Here is a 21,886-nt window from a genome sequence, read left to right on the forward strand (position 1 = left end):
GATTAACTGTACAATTCAGCAATGCAAATCCTGTACTTGGAGATGTGTACAATTTAATTTGTTAATTTGGCTGAAAAACATGTTGCTATATGCACTATATAGCTACAACCTAAAATGACACGGATGCTTTGCTTTCTGGGATTGAATGGGTTAAAATAAATTAAACACCTTCCTCCAGTTATACTATATAAATAGTCCAGGTTACGAGCAGTTATTTACCATCACTTTGGAATGTCTCTGCTTATTGCTAAAACGGATTAATTTCCCAACACCAACCATTATAACACAATTCATAGGAAGTCATAAAAATGATTTATTTTGTATTACAACATACAAAATGTCACTGCAAAAAGGTTTTCTGAGGGGACTCACAAAACAAACATGTGATAGAAAAAGGTGAAAATCTGGTAATATCAAGTGATGTATAGTTTAAAAAAGAAAAACACCATACCAAGGCACTGACAAACAAGAAAATGTATAAAAAGAATTCCATGTTGAAACTGAAGGTAGGATTGTAGTTAGAGATTGAAAAGCTCACTTAAAAATACAGTACATTGAACACCATGCTTAGAGTGAGGTAATTATCTGGGAGTAATGCACAGTGCTCCGTGTGTCAGAAATGCATCAAGTCTTTAACCCCATGGGAAATAATGCAGTCATGCCTCTTTGCACTGAGGAGAGCTGAACCTCTCCTACGCCAAAAATCCCCAAAACAGTCAGTTATTCAGCCCTCTGTTTCATCAAGTAACGGTCACACATTTACTCTGTGGAAGGCCCGATAAGGATCAAGAGGGAGAGATACCATTGTAAAACAATGAGCTGCGTTTAACAGGGTTTCCCAACAGGGTTCATTCATTTATACAAAACTGCTCACTTTCAAAATCAGAGGCACTTTCATAATAAGCATTCCACACCGTAAAGAATTGTTTCGTATGATGATCTGTGGTAAAGTCAGCCAATCCTTAAAAATCACTTTATAACCTAAAGTGCATCCTCCAACTTGTATTCATTTAATCAATATGCACTCCGAAGAGCTTGTGAAAGGTACGAATGTTGCATCACATTCATTATTTCTTTCCCAATTACAAGGACTTTAAAGCATGACTTTGCCACCATCAAAGATGTCAGATTTTCACAAGCAAATACCCACTGACACATGCAAAAATGCATACAAACCATAGCACAGAGAGACACCACAAGGAAGTGGATGGAGAGTTGGAAGAAAAACTGAAAAGAATGAAAGTGCTATGCAGACTCTGGGCAACAAAAAAGGTTTGCAGTGACTAGTTTTGTACCAACTAAAAATAAATTACTTCAAATGTGTGCCTTGGGGTGGGGTCGGTCCATCTCTTCACCCTTCTGTAGTGCATGCATGTCATCAAGCAGCACTGCACATGTCTCCGGCAGCATGGGGATTCACGGGTACAGACGTTGGACAATGTACTTCCTGATTCTTGGACATGAACGGAAGGTGGAACAGACAAGTGGTTTATTGCATCCGACTCTTTATCCATCACCTCTGTAGTCCTCAGAATCGTCCCTCGTGTCTGCCTCACATCATTTCCTCCGTCTTGCGCCTATGTTGCCTTGACTCGCCACAGCCCGTTTACGTCGCATTCCTCCTTCCTGCTCTTCGTCCTATGATAGGTTGCGCATAACGAGCGCAGCGGTGAGAGCCCCGACTGCAAACACAGCCACGGTTTGCCAGGTTGGAGTGCCGAAATGTGCACGGATCCCATCCTGAACGTCAAGAGAGGGAAAGATAGCATTGCTGACAACTACCATCAACCAAGCAATAAAAACTAGAAATGTGTGCTTAGAAGATTGCCCAAATCTCCGCCAGTAGAGACTAGAGCTGTTGAATCGGCCAAAAATTACTTTCGAAGATTCCTTTTAAAACAACATGTGGGTCAAAATTCTAATGTAAATTATATTTTCATATCAAATATTGAATGCAGTTAGTACTGTAAAACCTAATTTAAACACAGCCGGAGTCTCTTTTGGAAGTTGGAGCAATCTTTACCTCAAAATGAAATAGTTAATTTAAATTATAATAAAAACAATAAAAAGAAAAAATATTAAGAGAAATGTGACAATTGAAGCAGTTTTAGGGAAAATCCAGACATAGTTTTTACATTGATTTTCCGATCGAGTCTCGTTGTAAACGGTCTGCCATCACTACCAAATTAATCACCTGTTTCAACTTGACCCATTATCATTTTGAATCAATTAAAGTGACGTGTGATGATAAAATGTGCTCAACTACCGAATGAATCTGGTTTTATAGTCTAACACTCTTTTATATTCAAATATGGAATATTCGTTGACAGCCTTAGCACCAGGGATGCCCTAAAAATAAGTCTTGTGTGCAGGGAAAGTTTGACTTAGTGGTTTTGATCACACACGGACAGACGCACATTTTCCATTGTAGTTCATGGCCTAATTCATAGCGGGATGTGCAATCCATAGCCTGATGGGATGATTTCTTTGCAACGATTATTTCACAAAAATGACATACGGTAGTTGTCAACTTGTCATCAACTGATATAACAAATATGCAGTCGTTGGTTTGCTATAAGCTCTCACAAGAAATATAAGGAAAAATATCCTGGTGGATATTAAGTGCATTGACGAAACATGGTTGGTTTCAAATTGAATGTTTTTCCTTTGCCTCCTTACCCAGCCTCCTTGCTCTTGGATCCACTTAATCACATGCTCGCGTAGGTAGTCCGTGGTCCATGAAATAATGGTTCTAATAATGTCTGGAATTTTGGTCATCAGAGCCTGAATGGATGAGAGAAGAGGACATTCCATAATTATCATTTATCAATATCTGTTTGGAATAAGCGGGTCAGATCTGGGACCATCTCACTCACTTTGATGACAAGGCGACAGGCAAAGTAGAAGAGCGCTACAACTCTGCCCCAGTTGAACTTTCCATCCGAAAAGATCTCACAGGCAACTTTCATGAATGCGTCCTTTGTAGGCTTGAGCCCAGGATTGTCTATCAACCTGGAAAGCGGGAAAAAACACATTAAGTTTATAATCACATTCATGGAACATTATTAAAACAGAAATGTGGAATTCCACTGGAGTCACATACATGTGGAGTTGCATATTTCCATCTAGCTCATCTCCAATCTGTTGCAGGTACATGCCAAGCTTCTTGTGGTTTGGGTCAACCAGCTCCCCCCCTCCCAGCTGTTCCCGGGTCACAGCTGTACGGTCAGCTGTGTGCTTGTCGCCATGTCGTTGGACCCGCTCATAAATGAAACTGCAAAAGAGGCCACAAAGAGAGAGACAGATAGAAATAGATTGCAAAGTAATCTCATAGGGGATTCACACTGAGACGGACTGAATCCGTTTCATTGGAACCGTTTCCGAATACGGTTGCCTGGTCCCCGATTCACATTGCCCGAGATTCAACAGCGCACCCGGGTACACTTGCATAACACACTTTAATCCTCCAGACGGCGGTTTGTTTGATGGCTGGCGCGCACGGACACTGACCATCAACTCTGCGACATTGTCTCAAATAAATCCAGACACACTGCATTGCATTGCCTCTTTGGCTTTTTGCCGTTATACTACTTCACTGTCAGCCTGCCTGCTATTCACTGTGTCAGTCAGTTCTGTGCTCCAGTGTATTAGTTTGCTATGGATTCTACTTCAGCATTATTATTATTTTGTTTTACTTTGGAAACTGTGCCAAACAAAGCCCAAGAGCCACGTGTAGTCCGCAGAATAAGATCAGCGCGTACTGCGGTGCTGCACGTATACGCAGATTCAACAGGAGACGGGCGGCGTTGAGAAATGCGCTGGTGTTACGTGTCGTGCAGCGGCTGTGTTTTTTTTTGTTGAGGCTTGGCTTGTCGACTAGAGATTATGTCACGTTCTTTAAAAAAAAAGTCCACTTCCTTCTTTAGGTACGCATGCATTCACATTGGAACGATCCGTATCTGAATACACTTCAACGGTCCAGAGACCCGCCCCCCATGCGGTCCCGGGGACGGTTGGGCGATCCGCTCCCGGGAACGGTACGCATCATTCACACTACCACAACATCTGCCAAGTGGTCCCGAGTGCGCACCCGGGACCATAGTGTGAATCCCCTATCAGAATACTTTGTCTTTGTGGGGAGGCGATAAGGGAACTACTGGGCAAAAGAGATGACTTTACCATTTATCTGATAGACAGCTCACAGTTGTGCCTACCTGCCTTTATCAAATAGTGTGATAACTTCCTCCCATTAAAATTGATTATTTATTTCAGATAGAATAGTAAGAAACCAAAAGGCAGCATTATACATGGCGGGGACATTCACATTTTTGACGTAAGAATCTAGGAAAAAAAAGTGTGGGACAAAATGAGGAAGCTTAAAAATAATTTTGTCTGTGAAACTATTTTTTATTCAAACATTAATCAACAATCTTCAAATTATCATTTATTTCCTCTTGTTGTTTAATTGGTTATCATTAAAAAGGACCACAACACTTTTCAACCTACCTTCATATAATTGGTCCTCACTAATGTTTGATGAAATGCCACATTTTTTTTCCTACTCAGGTCTTTACACGAGAATGGTGTTCATAGAAAACAGCAAAATAAAGTATCGTTTTCTGGTGTCCCTTTAGACGAGAATGGTATTTTCAGGAGGTGAAAACGCAACAAAGCGAAACCACCTTCCAGTGGAAATCTTTGAGAACACCGTTTTATCCCTTCTCCGTGTAAACAGGCAAAACGGTGAATCCGCAAAACTTATGACATCATGGCTCACAGCGCATACCGGTATGTTAATATTACATTAATGCAGAGCCATAGATAATGGAGTTCCTGAACAAGCCTCCCTCCTCGCCTACAAAGCGCTGCTCATCAGCGATGGTGAATGTAAAACCATGATGAAAATAAAAGGCCTTGTGATAGGCGGCAGCCGCGTTTATGTAGCCTAATGTATTATAAAATATATAACCATCCGTGGCGCGCTCTGGGTTGCGTGAAGGGGTTCTTCTTCTTGTACGTGGGTGACTGGTCTATTTGGCAGCCCGTTACCGTTAGCGACATTATAGCGTTTTCATAAAGTGTGAAGGGTCAATAAATATTGAGAACGCAACAGGACTTTGCCGTTTTATCTGGAGATGGTCGCCGTCTAAAAGAGGCATTCGTCTGTGTTTCATAGGAGGGCTGTGGGCAGTTAAAAAACCCATCCACCAGTGACATCATCGATGGGGAATCCAAGCGAATAGAAACAGCAGGCTTTCTATTCCTGAAAAGTTGCAATGTGATAATGGAAGCCATTGCCCTCACGATAATAAAGATCTAAATCTGAACTGCCCATAGCCCTCCTATGAGACACAGACCGAGAATGGAATTATCAGCCGCCGCCTGTCCAGTAAATTCACTGAATGCTGTCAGGCCAGCCTCACAAGGTTTGTTTGAAAAGTGTTGAAGTGGTCCTTTAAAGGACAAGAATAGTGGTAAAGCCTCCAAAGACATGGGTGGCACAGGAAGCAGAATGGAATTATCAGCCACCGCGCCTGTCCAGTGAATTCACTGAATGCTGTCAGGCCAGCCTCACAGGGTTTATTCACACAGCATGCAAAAGCTTTGTCATTCCAAAAATGATATTTGCCTACTGTAGCATACAGTGTACACATTTTTTTTTACTGACATGGTATGTTGTGAACACACCTTTTGGGAGAACCAACGGCTACACCAAGTAATTTATTCTTTCCAATATCAGGATACATAGCCAGTCAGTTATGAACAAAATGGGTGCAGTACTTAGTTTAGACAGTTTTTGGTTTAGACTAGTCATTGGTTAGACCAGTCATTAGTCAACTACAACCTATCTCAAACCCTCACCCTAAACCTAACCTTCCACGGGGCAGCACACCTAAACCTAACCTAATGTCTAACCAATGACTAGTCTAAACTAAGTATGCACCCCGAACAAAATATGTATTCAAATTTGTATTATATCAGTTTTGTTACTTTGTTTGCATCTCTTTGTTTTATTGATCTGTTGGCTTTGGCATGTAACTGCCTTGCCTGATTGAAAAGCAGTACATCAGAACAGTTTAAAAAGCAGTGCTAAAAGGATAAGACAAGAAGTCTGGGGAGGGGTGGGCATTTTTACATTGTGGTCCGTTGTACTTAATTCCCGATCTAGCCCCGTTTGGAACCTCACCCTCCGATAATAGCTCCGAGATGAGGTTCTGCATGGGGCTAACCGGGCAGAGGGAGAGTCCGTTCAAGTGCAGACTTGAACGGACTCTTGTCCGAGATAACTACAGATGTTTGAGGATTTTCCGGAAAGTAAAATTTGGATTGAAACAACCACTTAAATCACAAAATGTTGTCAGCCTGTGCCAGTTTTCCCTATAGTAGCCAAATCAGGAGCAGTACTGGCACCTGCCGTGGGGTGTTCTTCCGGTTTGAATGGCTTTCCCTCTGCCGGATAGCCCCAATGTGGAACCTCATCTCAGAGCTAATAGCGGACGTAGCCCTCCAAGCAGAACCCAAATGCTACTGAAGTTTCTGACATTTTGACGACCCAGATAGCATTGGGTCCTGTTGCACTACTACCATGCCACCTGGTACACACCCATTCTTAAACATAAACAACATGTTTAGCACCTCTCCGCGCTCGGTGACGACATATTTCAGTGTGAGGCTTTCTGAATATGTAAAGTATAAGTACCCATACATCCCGCTGCGAATATCTCCTGTGGCGCGGAAGCCGTTAAGTATTTTTAATATATGTTTGCCCGATTTGGAAGCTTGGATTCTTCTCTTCCTTCCTTGTTTATTGACACCTCATTGTACCGCCTATCTGGCTAGCTAGTGGCGCTATAGCTATGACACAGCAGATCAGAGGCAGGGACATAGCCGCACAAGCCAACCGCACACCGGGAGGCGGTACAATAAACGGTAAACAAACAAGAAGAAATAAAGCGACCAAATCGGTCAAACAAAGATTAAAAATACTTAACGGCTTCCGCGCCACAGGAGATATTCGCAGCGGGATGTATAGGTACTTAAAGTTACCGAATTCAGAATAACAAAGGCAAAAAAATGCCGTCACATGGCGCAGCTTCTATTTTAGAGAGAATGATTACTTCCGCGTTCTGGAATTTCCATACGAAAATATAGTTCTGACCAGGGACCCAACATAAAACTCATCAAAATTTCAGAAAAGCTTTATGTAGGGTCCCGAGAGGGGCTATAGCGGACTGTGAGGTTCCAAACAGGGCTACTCAAGACATACTATACATTACATATCAGCAACAACACTACAAGCAATAGTAGCTATATTTACATTAATACAAATCACTCCCATGGGGTTCATTCAGTCTCTGGGGCAAGCTAGTAGGTGACACAATTGTAACTGGAGGACAGACACATCAGTTTTAAATGGAAATGGGCAATTGAGAAGTTTTATGGCTGTTGGTGGGGCATTCCACATTTAAGTGCCATAATGTTATTCCCCATGTTTGTGCCGAATTTAGGGGGAACAGGGTCAGCAGAGCTACCACTGGTGCTGTGACCACGAGCATCTAACTCTTTAGTTTGACAGGTACATGGGCACACTGTTCCTCTGAGTGTTGTAAAGACCAGGCCGATGGCCATTGCAAGTTGTTGTACTCTTGTCTTCTACCTTGACCCAGCCTAGCACCGTGTTGGTTGCCCTTTGGTATATTTAAATCAGTTTGAATGATAATGATATAAACTTACTTCTTTAGTAGCACCGTTCCCAGTTCGAGCGCCTGATCAACAGTATTGCCTGAAAAACAGATAGATAAGGTTTAGCAAATACAACATCAGAGTGAGATCACTGTGGAAAGTGGAAACCCACGTTAGCTTTTAAAGCTAGCCGACATCAGCTGCATGGCTAACAAGCTAGATATTAGATAACAAGCAGATGAACGTAACCTTCAAACAGTAATGCTAACACGATGATTCGTCACTGACTCACTGTTGTCTGTTTGGTTCTTAATCAGACACGCCATCTTTACACAGCTCGATGTAAACAGTTGTCGTTTCTCTAACGTGTATAGCCATTTAAGCTAGCCTAGCCAGTTAAGCTAATGACAGTGATAATTAACAAGATGTAACCTCAAAAACAGGCTACTAGTACAAGTGACAATTCGTTTTTTGTTAATAGTGTCGTTCACGTCAGTGTCTCCGTAATGATGTGTACATTTAAAGTGTATAAATAAAGTAACACTAGCCACCTGAATCACCTCCTCCCGCTGATGATGCCATCTTGAACTGCACTATTGCAGTGCTTGTATGTATGGGAGCCCGCTTCCGTAAAGTCACGTGACACAATGTTTGTTTATGGGAATCAGATGCAGTCAGTGTTGGAAAGTAACTACATAAGCACACATTTTAGGTATTTTTTACTCCTCTACATCTCAGTGACAAATATTGTACTCTCATGATGTATACTGTACATTAATTTTAAATTAATTAAATTTAACTAATTACTTTGTATATTTCAAAAGATTTGTAACCATTTTGAAAACTTGAAATGGGTCATTATGTATGACTTAAGTACTTTTTATACCAATACTTTTGTAATTTCACTTAAGTAATTTTTTCATTACAGACTTTTATTTGTAAGAGTATATCTAATTTTAATTGAGTACTTTTCCACGACAGTAAACTGAAAAGCCTGAGGTAAAATGGAACCAGTTGTCCTGTTGTGTAAAAGTTGAGAATCACTGCCAAATCCAGCTATACCTTTCCTGGGAAACAGCAGGCGTTTTAGCCTAGATAGATACAGTATACTAGTATATCAAAACATTTATTTGCAGAGCAACATTTAAAAAAAATAGGTCTCAGCTCATCACCCCAGGGATATACTATATTCAAGTTATAAAGCATGCAATAAATGTCTCCCATATTATGAGTTATTATACATCACAATAATCTCATCAATGGAGGGGGAAAAGTCCATACTTAAACTATGGGATAGGTGATTGGTTCCTAAATAATTGGGTCAACTGCCAGCTGTATTAACCCTGTACATGTAAATATTTACCAAATACCACAACAGAAAATTCCATTTATGCATAACCTCCAAGTACATTTTACACACAATGAAAAATGCAAGTCTTATCACCAAATCAGTTATCCTTACATGACAAAAGACAGATTTTTGCACTTGCTGTAAATTGGGCACATGTAGGACAGGATATTGTGTCGTCCCTTTAAAATTGTGTAATTGTACTGTTACTATTCAATCAAATGTGTTAATGTTGGTATAAAAGTGCCAAATACTCTGTGTATATGCTGCTGGACTGAGTGAAGACAGACATGGACTACAACATTTACAGAACATTTTTATTTTTGACAAAAGTCAGCTAAAAGGAACATCTTAGAACTTCTGAAATTGCTTCTTGGCTCCAGCTGCCTTTGTTACTTTCAGCACGTTGAACCGCACCGTCTTGCTGAGGGGGCGGCACTCTCCGACGATTACGATGTCTCCAACTGTGACGTCTCTGTAGTGGGAGAAGCAGAGCAGACAACAAGATATTAGAACTTCCGTATGTCAATTTAATCCGAACTGCTCGCTCATGTTCAGAACAAGTTGCATCAGTATTGCCATTAGGCAGTGTCGTCATAGTCTTGCAGACTTGGAAGACCATCGTGAGAAATACATCATCTGCAGCAAAACCAAGCACCTACACTAAAATAACTAGTTGCTGGAAAACAAGCAGTTAGGGGAGACAAGTTACATATTGCTTGGCTGGCTGTCCCCAATAAACATCTGGAACTACATATAAATTATAAATCTGAACTAGTATCATCTAATTACCTAAAATAATTACATCGTCATAAATTTTTTGATTGGTTGGGGGCCCTCTTCAAAGTTTTTGGACAGACATTCCAATACAAGCTACCAATTTAATAATACAAAGATTTCTGCTCAACTTTTCCACTTGTGGAAACAAGCTCATATCGTTTCCATGTTCATTTATTGCAGGAAGTGTAACTAAAAAGGTAGTGTAGGAGATGCCTTGTACCTGAAGGCAGGTGACAGGTGAACAGACATGTTCTTGTGCCTCTTCTCAAAGCGGTTGTATTTGCGAATGTAATGCAGGTAATCACGTCGGATAACAATGGTCCTCTGCATCTTCATTTTGGTCACCACACCTGTGAACAGATAAGACAGGGAAAAGAAAGTTAATACAAGCTAAAGCCATGCAGATATTAACAAAAAAGTTGATTCAGACAGACTATTAATCCAACGTGGATCAATGCTCAAGGCAGGTCTACATCAGTGTTTCCTATAGGCAGTTGTCTGAACCAAAATGGCTTGGAAGACAATTGCATAGCACACAGATCCCCAAGTTGTGACTCACCAGAGAGGATTCGTCCACGGATGGAGACATTTCCAGTGAAAGGGCATTTCTTGTCAATGTAAGTGCCTTCAATGGCCTGGTGAGAATACAGAAGATTTTCATACATAACTACAACAGTAAATTCAGGATGAAAGTTCAAAATGATTGCATCAATGTTCGAAAAATGTTGTATAATATTTTCGTGTGAACATTAATAAAAAAAACTTGAAAAAAGATTGCATCAGCTACGCCAATAGGCAGTGTCGTCATAACCCGACGGGCTTGGAAGACCATCGTGAGATAGACATCATTTGCAGGTTTGAAGTACATATACTACATAAAATGATAATTCAACACCACATCAAATCAATCAATACTACTATTCTTGTACTTCATAACTTGACATTACCTCTCTTGGAGTCTTGAAGCCAAGCCCAACATTCTTATGGTAGCGAGGGAGCTTTTCCTTTGCCTCCTTGGCACCTTCAGTGGCCAGAACACGCTTCTTGTTCTGGAAGATTGTGGGCTGCTTCTGGTAAGCCCTCTCGGTCTGTGGAATGACAAGACATTTTAGGCAAATTGATTTATATTGTTCATGTTCTTAAACAGTTCAGTGCAGTGCGCTGCATCAGTGTTGCCATTTGGCAATATCGTCAAAGCCTTGTGGGCTTGGAAGACCATCGTGAGAATACATCATGTGCAGTGAAACAAAGCTCCTTCACTAATATCTCCTTTGTAGTAAAAGCAGTTTGTTGTTGAAAATAAATCATGGAATACTTTAACCTAAATGTCATGTCTGTTTATCTGTCACTTCACCTGCCTTTGTTTGGATAAGACACTACCAAAGTTTCTAAATTAAATTATACTGAGGAAGTTTGTCACACATTTCACATTGGCTTGGGGCCATTTGTAAAGAACTGGACAATGTGCCAACAAGGGCAACCCAAATGCTCTCGGTTAGAAAATGAGACTAGTCCTTGCAGTAAACGGGTGCTCAGGAAACAACAAATCAATAGATTGGTAACACCACGCGAAACGTTTGTTTACGTCATTTTGGTAAAATGTTCCACTTCAGCCAATCAAACTGGAATTAAGACATTGCCTCAATATCATTAACGGTCACTCAACTCAATATAATGAAACGTTCACTAGCATCTTTGTGGTCACATTAGCCTTCTCGATTAACTGTAGTTATATTAGCCATCACGAGAGACGTGGAAGCACCATTTACAACACGTCAAATGACTAAAATCACAGAAAGACAATTTATTTGGGGGTCGACGTGTAATAACCTAACTGAGAATGAAAGTCAAACGATTCCCAAATCTTGCACTGCTAGACTACCGGTGGCAAGCTGAAGCTAATATAGCTTTAGCTTAGCATTGTGGCTAATTTCCATCATCTCCGGACTGCACCATGGACTGCACGCGGAGCCGCGGACGGGCACGAAGAGGGGGATGATTTAATACTTTTTAAGCTTTAGAAAGCATCGCCGTGTCTATAAATCCCTCCGTGTTGCACATAGGGAACACGTAATGATATAAAAGTGACATTCTGCAGTCTAAATGTCTGGGGAGGACGTTAAAACAACGAGTAAATGTGGCCACGCCGTTTTCTTGAACCTACTTGTGCGTCCGCCATCTTCGCCTGCCGAGGTGTAAAGAGGCCTGTGCATGCGCGCGACGCACGGAAGTTCACAAACGGGCCGGAAGTGACGTCAGGATAAAAATACGTGTTTTTACGTAAGTAAAAGTCTAAATATAGCGATATAGAACTTTGTTGAAAGTAAAAGTATTTACCATTATTATTACAATATTTGTCTCTGAGATTTAGTGAAGTAGAAGTATTGGAATTTGGATTTGCTCTCAAGTACACTACAAATACCTAAATAAATTGTACTAAAGTACAGTAAATTTAGTTAGTTACTTTCCACCACTGTTATTAACTGGAACTGATGGAGCACTGGTTCAAATACTGCTGCTTTTTACAGTAGCCCTACACCCTACAATAATATAGCAGCTGCAGTGCACTCTACAATATTGCTGAATTTTGTCTCAACGTGTGGCTACCAGCAGGGGGCGGCAAATAACCATTATACCCTTGAGTGGTAAACTAAAAAACTTTTGTGGACCACTCTTGAGCAGAATATAATGGCAAGTTATACACTCAACAAAAGATTAATTTTTGATTCCTTTCCCCTAGTAAACTTCACATTAGGCCTAAATTAAGTATTTTTTTGTATTGCAGTAGTATTATTAAACCAGAAAATAAACAGCCGTCTTCAATAAATGACTGAAAACGTCCTCTGACTTTTAAACACGTCTTAAATTTAATTGTGTAAATTAATGTTGATTAATCTGGCATTGTAGTTCCTGTTGCTCCATCTCCATCCATCACGGATGGTGGTTTGGTTATGCTATAATAAACAGAGTGGGATTCAGACAAAAACATGCAGTGCATGTGTCTCTAGCTCTGATCGGACCATAGCCTTAAGAAGTCGCATAGGCCTACCCCCCTCCTCTCTTTCTGATGGGTTGGCAAGCATGAACAACAATGCTGAGGAGGCTTCTTTACTCAGTGGTGCCTGAATGAATGTAGGCCTCAGAGTCTGAGTGAATGTAGGTCTCAGAGTCTGAGTGAATGTAGGCCTCAGAGTCTGAGTGAATGTAGGCCTCAGAGTCTGAGTGAATGTAGGCCTCAGAGTCTGAGTGAATGTAGGCCTCAGAGTCTGAGTGAATGTAGGCCTCAGAGTCTTATAGGGGATTCACACTATGGTCCCAGGTGCGCACTCGGGACCACTTGGCAGATGTTGTGGTAGTGTGAATGATGCGTACCGTTCCCGGGAGCGGATCGCCCAACCGTCCCCGGGACCGCATGGGGGGAGGGTCTCTGGACCGTTGAAGTGTATTCAGATACGGATCGTTCCAATGTGAATGCATGCATACCTAAAGAAGGAAGTGGACTGTTTTTTTAAAAGAACGTGACATAATCTCTAGTCGACGAGCCAAGCCTCAACAAAAAAAAACACAGCCGCTGCACGATGCGTAACACCAGCGCATTTCTCAACGCCGCCCTTCTCCTGTTGAATCTGCTTATATGCGCAGCACCGCGCTGATCTTATTCTGCGGACTACACGTGGCTCTTGGGCTTTGCTTCAATCAATCAATCAATCAAAACTTTATTTGTATAGCACATTTCATACAGCAAGTGCAACTCAATGTGCTTCACAGTTTACAAATATAAAAACATTAAAGGAGATGGAAAACAAAGAAGAAAAATAAAGAAAATATTTAAGAAAAACATTAAAGATAAACATAAACAAGGATAATGATATGAGCTAATTAAACGCAATGTTAAAAAGGTATGTCTTAAGGTTTCTTTTAAAAATGTCCGTGGATTCAGAGAGCCGCAGGTTAACTGGCAGGCTGTTCCACATTACAGGACCATAATGGCTAAAGGCTGCTTCTCCATGCCTTTTAGTCTTAGGTCTAGTCTTAGGAACCTCTAAGAGAGCAGTTCCCGAGGATCTAAGAGCTCTTCCAGGCACGTACCCAGGGAGCATTTCGGACAAATATGTGGGTGCATTACCATGGATAGATTTAAAAACCAGCAGAAGGACCTTAAAATCAATTCTAGATAAAACAGGCAACCAGTGAAGGGATTTTAAAATGGGTGTGATGTGTGCTCTCCGTCTGGTCTTGGTCAGTATGCGTGCTGCTGCATTCTGAACTAGTTGTAGCCAGGCAACTTCTTTTTTGGGGACACCAGATAGGAGAGCATTGCAGTAGTCTAGCCTGCTAGTGATGAATGCGTGCATCAGTCTTTCTGTGTCAGCTTGTGAGAGAAACCCACAGACTCTGACAATATTCCTCAGGTGATAAAAGGATATTTTGGTGATGTTGCTGATGTGGGCCTTGAAATTTAGATTTGAGTCAAGTATGACACCAAGGTTTTTTACCTGATCCTTGGTGCTTAATGAGCAGGATTTTAGTTTGTGAGATATTTGTTCCCTGTGGGGGCCATCTCCAATAACTAAGATTTCCGTTTTGTCTTTATTTAGCTGGAGAAAGTTTTCTGACATCCAGACATTGATGTCCGAGATGCAGTTTGTTAGGGTGTCAATGGGGCTGAGGTCCTTAGGGGATACAGATATATAATATAAAGCTGTGTGTCGTCAGCATAGCTATGGAAATCAATTTTGTGTCTCCTGATGACATTGCCAAGTGGAAACAGTTTCCAAAGTAAAACAAAATAATAATAATAATGCTATAAGTAGAATCCATAGCAAACTAATACACTGTCTGGAGCACAGAACTGACTGACACAGTGAATAGCAGGCAGGCTGACAGTGAAGTAGTATAACGGCAAAAAGCCAAAGAGGCAATGCAATTCAGTGTGTCTGGATTTATTTGAGACAATGTCGCACAGTTGATGGTCAGTGTCCGTGCGCGCCAGCCATCAAGCACACCGTCATCAGGAGGATTAAAGTGTGTTATGCAAGTGTACCCGGGTGCGCTGTTGAATCTCGGGCAATGTGAATCATGGCCATCGGGGACCAGGCAACCGTATTCGGAAACGGTTCCAATGAAACGGATTCAGTCCGTCTCAGTGTGAGACAGTCCGTCTCACCCCTATGAGTGAATGTAGGCCTCAGAGTCTGAGTGAATGTAGGCCTCAGAGTCTGAGTGAATGTAGGCCTCAGAGTCTGAGTGAATGTAGGCCTCAGTCTGAGTGAATGTAGGCATCAGAGTCTGAGTGAATGTAGGCCTCAGAGTCTGAGTGAATGTAGGTCTCAGAGTCTGAGTGAATGTAGGTCTCAGAGTCTGAGTGAATGTAGGCCTCAGAGTCTGAGTGAATGTAGGTCTCAGAGTCTGAGTGAATGTAGGCCTCAGAGTCTGAGTGAATGTAGGCCTCAGTCTGAGTGAATGTAGGCCTCAGAGTCTGAGGGAATGTAGGTCTCAGAGTCTGAGTGAATGTAGGTCTCAGTCTGAGTGAATGTAGGTCTCAGAGTCTGAGTGAATGTAGGCCTCAGTCTGAGTGAATGTAGGCCTCAGTCTGAGTGAATGTAGGCCTCAGAGTCTGAGTGAATGTAGGTCTCAGAGTCTGAGTGAATGTAGGCCTCAGTCTGAGTGAATGTAGGCCTCAGAGTCTGAGTGAATGTAGGCCTCAGAGTCTGAGTGAATGTAGGCCTCAGTCTGAGTGAATGTAGGCCTCAGTCTGAGTGAATGTAGGCCTCAGAGTCTGAGTGAATGTAGGCCTCAGAGTCTGAGTGAATGTAGGCCTCAGTCTGAGTGAATGTAGGCCTCAGTCTGAGTGAATGTAGGCCTCAGAGTCTGAGTGAATGTAGGTCTCAGAGTCTGAGTGAATGTAGGCCTCAGAGTCTGAGTGAATGTAGGTCTCAGAGTCTGAGTGAATGTAGGCCTCAGTGTCTGAGTGATTGTAGGCCTCAGAGTCTGAGTGAATGACACGCTGTCAGGCCAGAGTCTGAATGAATGTAGGCCTCAGAGTCTGAGTGAATGTGGTCCCATATGGTGGAAGTGGTTTAATTGTGAACCCAAACTTTTCAATGTAGGCTCATCACATGACAACTAATGAGAAATGTCACCGCTGCCTTCTCCCCGTGTCCCCTAGGGTAGGTAGTAGTAGGTACCCTCACAAAAAACATGCAGTAGTCCTGGTCCCTAAACTGCCTCCCCCTGGCCAGCCGAGGCGCCTGATGGAGGGGAAAGGAACTGGTTGGAATAACTTGTTCCTTCCACGCACTACGTCCAACTGTCAGGTGAAAAGAAGTGGCTTGGATGCTCATGCATTGAAGGAAGCATGAGGTACTGCAGTCTGTTGCTCTCCCCAGGTTGGCAGAGGGCGTGTAGCGCCCAGGATTAGATAATTGACACTGGTTGAAAAAAATGGGTTACTAAACCATGGGATAAAAATAAAAATAAATGTCACCGCTGCTGTTAGCAGCAATAGCAAACATCACAAGTTCGCTATAACCCTATTTTAACCACAACAATGTCTCAGCTGGGTAAGTAACATTACAAATATTCATACTCCACTGGGGCTTTCCCATAAAGCTACAGCTCCCCACAGCTGCCATGTGGTGGGAAAAGTACTCCAATACTGCAATATAGAAAAACTCTGTTACAAGTAAAAGTCCAGAATTCAAAATGTACACAAGTAAGAGTACAAAATATTGGCATCAAAATGTACCGGTACTTGTCTTAAAGTACCTAAAGTAAAAGTAGGCCTACTCATTCTAGGCCTACAGGGCTGAAGTGGTTAGTGTACGTTTGTAATAATAATCAAAATCTACAAAGTAACATTTTCAAATAAATGTAGTAGAGTAAAAGTACAATATTTGGATCTGAGATATAGTGGAGTAGAAGTAAAAGTACAGACATTTTGAAATACTCAAGTAAAGTACAAATACCTCAGAATTGTACTTAAGTACAGTACTTAAATGTACTTAATTACTGTACACCACAGGCTTTCCTATAAAGCTCCAGCTTCCCACAGCCTTCTATATGAGACTTAAAGGACCACTTCACCACTTTTCAACCTATCTTCATATAATTGGTCCTCACTAATGTTCATGATATAATACCACAATTGTTTTCTACAATTGGTCTGTGTCTCATAGGACGGCTGTGTGCAGTTCAGAAACCCGTCCACCAGTGACATCATCGTTAGGCAGATTTATTTTTAAACAAGATTCTTTTTAAATATACATTTAGATTTTTAGTATCGTGAGAACGATGGCTTCCATTTTCGCATTGCAATTTTTCAGGACTAGAAAGCCTGCGGTTTCTATTGGCATGGATTCCCCATCGATGATGTCACTGCTGGACAGTTTTCTGAACTGCTCACAGCCCTCCTATGAGACACAGACAGAGTAGGACAAAGATGGTGCTATTTTATCATGAACATTAGTGAGGACAAATTATATGAAGATACAGGTTGCAAAGTGGTGAAGTGGTCCTTCAACGTGATAAAGAAGGAGAGTGTTCTGTGAAGAACAGACCATCTCGCCATCAGACACCCCAGGGAGCAAAGGAGAGCACAGCTGGACACCCGATCCCACAAGAGTGCATGCTCCCTCCCTCCCAGAGAGTGTTTGTCTGGACACAGAGGTTTGACCCCTCACACAAGGTCTCAGTATACAAAATGAAACTGTCACATAAGAGTAATGAATCACAGCCGTTGTGAAAACTTTGTTTGGTTTGTGCTCATCTTTAACAGTTGAGGGTAATACGTCATTTGAGATAATAACAACCAGAAGTGGGCGCTTTGCTTAGCCTTAAGATACAGTGTTGACTTACTGAAATTATACATTACACAAAATTAAGTTTTTATTGATCGCCACAATCACTCTATCACTGTCAAATATTTAGATTCTGGTATATTATTTCCAGTGTTTTTTATTAGATAGAGCCAGAGTGCTTCAGTGATCACGAGTAGCAAATTTAAACAATGGTACTATTGTTTGTCTGTTTTTTATTTGGTAATTATGTTCATTTAAAGGAGACAAAGGGCACATGTTTATGATCCTGTGTGTAGATGATTTACAATATGTATTGTGTAATTTTCTTGTGTTTCAGTGGTGTGGTACAAATTACTTGATCATTGCATGTCGTCTTTGGGCTTCCACATGACAAAGCTTTTAATCTAATATAAGTATGCACTAGTGTGTGAGAATACATCATTTATCCATTGCATCTGTAGCCGAATCTTTGGTGTTAAAAAGATTTGGTTCCAGAAATTACAATTTGGTTAATTGTTGTTTCTCAGACCACCCATGTAAAGTGTCTTTGGGTACTCAGAAAAGCACTATATGGGGCGCCCGCTGGCTGAGTGGTCCAGGTACATGCCACATATAGGCTCTGGCCTGACAGCATGTCATGTGTTCGAGTCCTGTTCATGACGACCTTTGCTGCGTGTCTCTCCCTCTTTCCTGTCTATCTTCACTAGTAACTATCAATAAAGACAAAAAGACAAAAACAAATCTTTAACAGAAAAGCACTATATAAATTTGAGATATTATTATTATTTTCTGGATAAAATAAATAAATGGTTGGGGCCCACCTGTTAAGTGGTCAGATGGGTGGGCTGCTTGGGTGGCCTGCATGCATTTTCAGAACGATTGTGTTCCGGCTTGGATCAATGGAAGTATAGAACACTATTAGTTCCTTCCTAGTTTAAGGAATAAAAAACGTTTTAATAAAAACGTTTTGTTGTATTACCCCCTCAGGCCCCTCAGGTTCTGTACAGTACGTACAGTATTCAAAAATGTAATTTTTTTGATGCTGCTATATAAATATTTGAAGTTTTTCAGAAACTTTAGGTCAGGATTTAGAGGCGTTTTTAGAATCGGCCTTAGGCCTAAATGGGTTAAAGGGAAAAAATTACAATGTTTTATTATGCAACCTCTAGAATTTAGATAATCAATCTCTTTCCCTAAGTGGGGATAGCTACATACAGTACAGCGACAGCCAATTTCAGCCCAACTATCTCACCCCCCCCCCCCCCCCCCCACCCCACACACAATTAAAACACAGCATGTATTTATTCTAAAACTACCACGAAGTGTGACTGCTAAAAAAATAGTTTTTAATTAACTCATATAGAAAATGTTTTCCCATCTTCCAGTTTTCGTATACACTATATTTGTATGTCAACACCAGTAAGTTTTGATCTTTTCATCTGAATTGTCACTACATTATTGGATTCTGGAAATATTCTTTTAATAGCTCATTGCTGAGGGAGGGTGGAGGTCTCTTCGCTGGCATATAGGAATGCCAGTTAGGCCCTCAACTCTTTGAACTGGCTCATTTTCCTACTCATAAATTGACTGCGTGTCACTTCACATTCCGCTGCTTTGCCCAACATGTTTACCCAGCGTCCCGGAGCATGCTTGCAGGCGTGCTTACTTGTGTATCTAATGGCAGGGATGTTAGCTCAGAAGGTTAACCCAGCGAGGGCAATGATTGCTATCAAAACAAAGACCTTATGGGAGCCCAGCAGGAGTTTTTCTGGTGATGGTCCTGTGTGCAAGGCCCCTCCCTGTTCAGGACTGTTTGGACTTGGAGCCTGTCAACAACACAAAAAACGGTTTAGCTAGGAGCCGCAATGGAAACAGGCCTGATGAGCTGAACAGATGCGAGCAGTGTTATCTAGTTGGCTATAGACCCCCCAGTCCCTTCACCCTCCTTTGTCTGAACAAGATGCCTCAGGTTCCGGGCTGGGATAGCAATAAAAAACGATTCCCCTGCACTAAAGTATATAATTTTTTATCATTTTGATGCAGACTTTGTGGGAAGTCTACATATCGTCGATGTCGGGTGGAAAACGTGCATGTGGGGTGGCCATAGCTGAATGCGTAAGAGAGGCCACCTCGCCCACCGCCTGGGAAACAGAAGATCCCTGGTTTGATTCCCCGCCCTGGCTATGTATCGATGCGTCCATGAGCAAGACACTTAAAATCCCTAATTACTACCCCCTGGGCGCTCAATTATGTCCACCTGAGCAGCTATCAGCTGGGTGAAACTGAATCATCTATATTATTATCCCGATGAAGATCTAATAAGATCGAAACGTTGACGAACAGCATTTTTCAGCATTGCCAGTGTGCAAACTCTATTATTCCTTTTGAAACTGAATTACTCCCACAGGATTAATGTTATTGTTATAATCATGTACAATGTAATCTAGACTACATTATATTTTGTATATGTCCAAGACTGCTACTTTACAGAACATAAGAAAAAATAACCTGCGTGGATCCGATTAGCTCTAATACTTTTCTTTTGGTTCAATATTTATCAAACCCACAGAAACACTTTTGTGCGAAACTGTTGTACGACAAAGCTAGTAGGGCAAGTAGGGCATTAATTAACTAAACAAAATAAAAAAGTTGGGACATAGGAGGTTTCTGCCCCAAATCAACAATATACTTAGTAAACATAGGGCTCCATCTTGCACCACCCTTATCCATTTTTGCCATTTTTTACTATTTTGAAAAACACATTAAAATAGTTCAACTATAGCCGATCTACATCGAGACATTGTGAGCTTGTAGATCGGCTATTTGAACTATTAAAAGTAAAGTAAAAAATATGGAAAATTAGTTTAGGGATAAGGGTTAAGGGGTGGCGCAAGATATAGCCAACTAGGCCTATCAACTCAATCAGTCACCAAGTCAAGTTTTCCACCGTCCTCCCCCCCCCCCCCCCCCCCCACAGTAGATGTATGCTGTTGACTCGTGTTGACACTGCTAACTTTTATTGTTGTTGATGTTGTGCTAGAGTCAACTATTGAACCCATCACTGTCCGGCAGCAGCACACTTCTGGGCTGACCCAGAGGAACATGGTGGGTTTCACTGTGGGTCAAAGCTAGGTCACTCTCCACATCTGGACAAGTCACCCCATCTGCCATTCAAATGTGAACAAGACCATGGGATGAAATCAAGAACTTGGGGTTGGACAAATTCAAATTGTAACATACTGTACTATACAGTATAGGCCTACAGTATACATGCACAGTAACATGAGTATGTGTTAATGTTTCCATTTATTGCTTGGCGGGTTAAATGAACACATTCTTACTGTGTATTTAGTAATAAACAAATGGTGATGTTTATTACACAAGCACTGTATGCCCATGTATTAAATGTGTGGTCGGATTTCATCATGTACTGTAACTGTGGGGGTTTGGTCGGCAGTGAAAGAAGTCGATATGGTGCAATAACTAGCGTGCCAAGATCTACGAGTGTGGGGTCAGAGGTACTGGTCATGCTTATCAGTATCTGGTACCAACAATAGCACCATGGCGCTTAACTGATTTTAAGTGATATACCATATGTGGCTTCCACTGCACATCATTTATCCCAGCGGTTGTCAACGTTTAGATTTTTTTGCAAGGATCCCCAGTTCTATAGCATTAGGCCACGTGCCCCCATTTGATGTGATTTGATCTCTGGGTGGGACACTGACCTCATCAAACCCTGGATAGCCATACATGGAGAAGACTGGATCATCACATAGATCTGCATAATCTGGAGCCGGCCAGCAACTCTACATCTGACCTCAAACCCTTAGATCTCCATATATTATTATATATAGACATGCTCCATATATGGCCAGACCTCATCAAACCCTGTACGCTCAAGACAATGCCCCTGCTGCCACCCTTAGAGCGCCAGCGCTCGCCCAGCAGTCTGCCGTCACCCAGGCGTATGCGTGGGTGACGGGCCATAAAGGGCGAGGTCGCTTCTCGAGAGAGCATGTGACATCACGTGACATCATCAGGGGTCGAGCACGTGACATCATCAGGGATGGAGCACGTGACATCATCAGGGATGGAGCACGTGACATCATCAAGGATGGAGCACGTGACATCACGTGACATCATCAGGGATGGAGCTGTGACATCACGTGACATCATCAGGGATGGAGCTGTGACATCACGTGACATCATCAGGGATGGAGCTGTGACATCACGTGACATCATCAGGGATGGAGATCCCTGATGTCATCAATAT

At 41.7% G+C, this 21,886-nt stretch overlaps 2 protein-coding genes across 2 annotated transcripts; both read right to left on the bottom strand.

Annotated features, from left to right (window-relative positions):
* Window positions 1-295: 295 nt before the first annotated feature.
* LOC310868883 (apoptosis regulator BAX-like) lies at window positions 296-8,285 on the bottom strand. Its single transcript, XM_083779363.1, has 6 exons — window positions 8,235-8,285; window positions 7,735-7,783; window positions 3,104-3,274; window positions 2,877-3,012; window positions 2,680-2,784; window positions 296-1,740 (listed from the first exon to the last, which is right to left on the bottom strand). Exons 1-6 carry the CDS (start codon window positions 8,263-8,265, stop codon window positions 1,639-1,641), a joined length of 594 nt encoding a protein of 197 aa, XP_083635489.1. The 5' UTR covers window positions 8,266-8,285; the 3' UTR covers window positions 296-1,638.
* A 1,049-nt stretch (window positions 8,286-9,334) lies between these two features.
* rps11 (ribosomal protein S11) lies at window positions 9,335-12,041 on the bottom strand. The gene is made up of 5 exons (XM_083779955.1): window positions 11,976-12,041; window positions 10,759-10,899; window positions 10,371-10,446; window positions 10,032-10,161; window positions 9,335-9,506 (listed from the first exon to the last, which is right to left on the bottom strand). Exons 1-5 carry the CDS (start codon window positions 11,988-11,990, stop codon window positions 9,383-9,385), a joined length of 486 nt encoding a protein of 161 aa, XP_083636081.1. The 5' UTR covers window positions 11,991-12,041; the 3' UTR covers window positions 9,335-9,382.
* Between the last annotated feature and the right edge of the window lie 9,845 nt (window positions 12,042-21,886).

Source organism: Protomyctophum parallelum (assembly GCF_964188405.1).
Source record: "Protomyctophum parallelum genome assembly, chromosome: 13".
Lineage (NCBI taxonomy): Eukaryota > Metazoa > Chordata > Actinopteri > Myctophiformes > Myctophidae > Protomyctophum > Protomyctophum parallelum.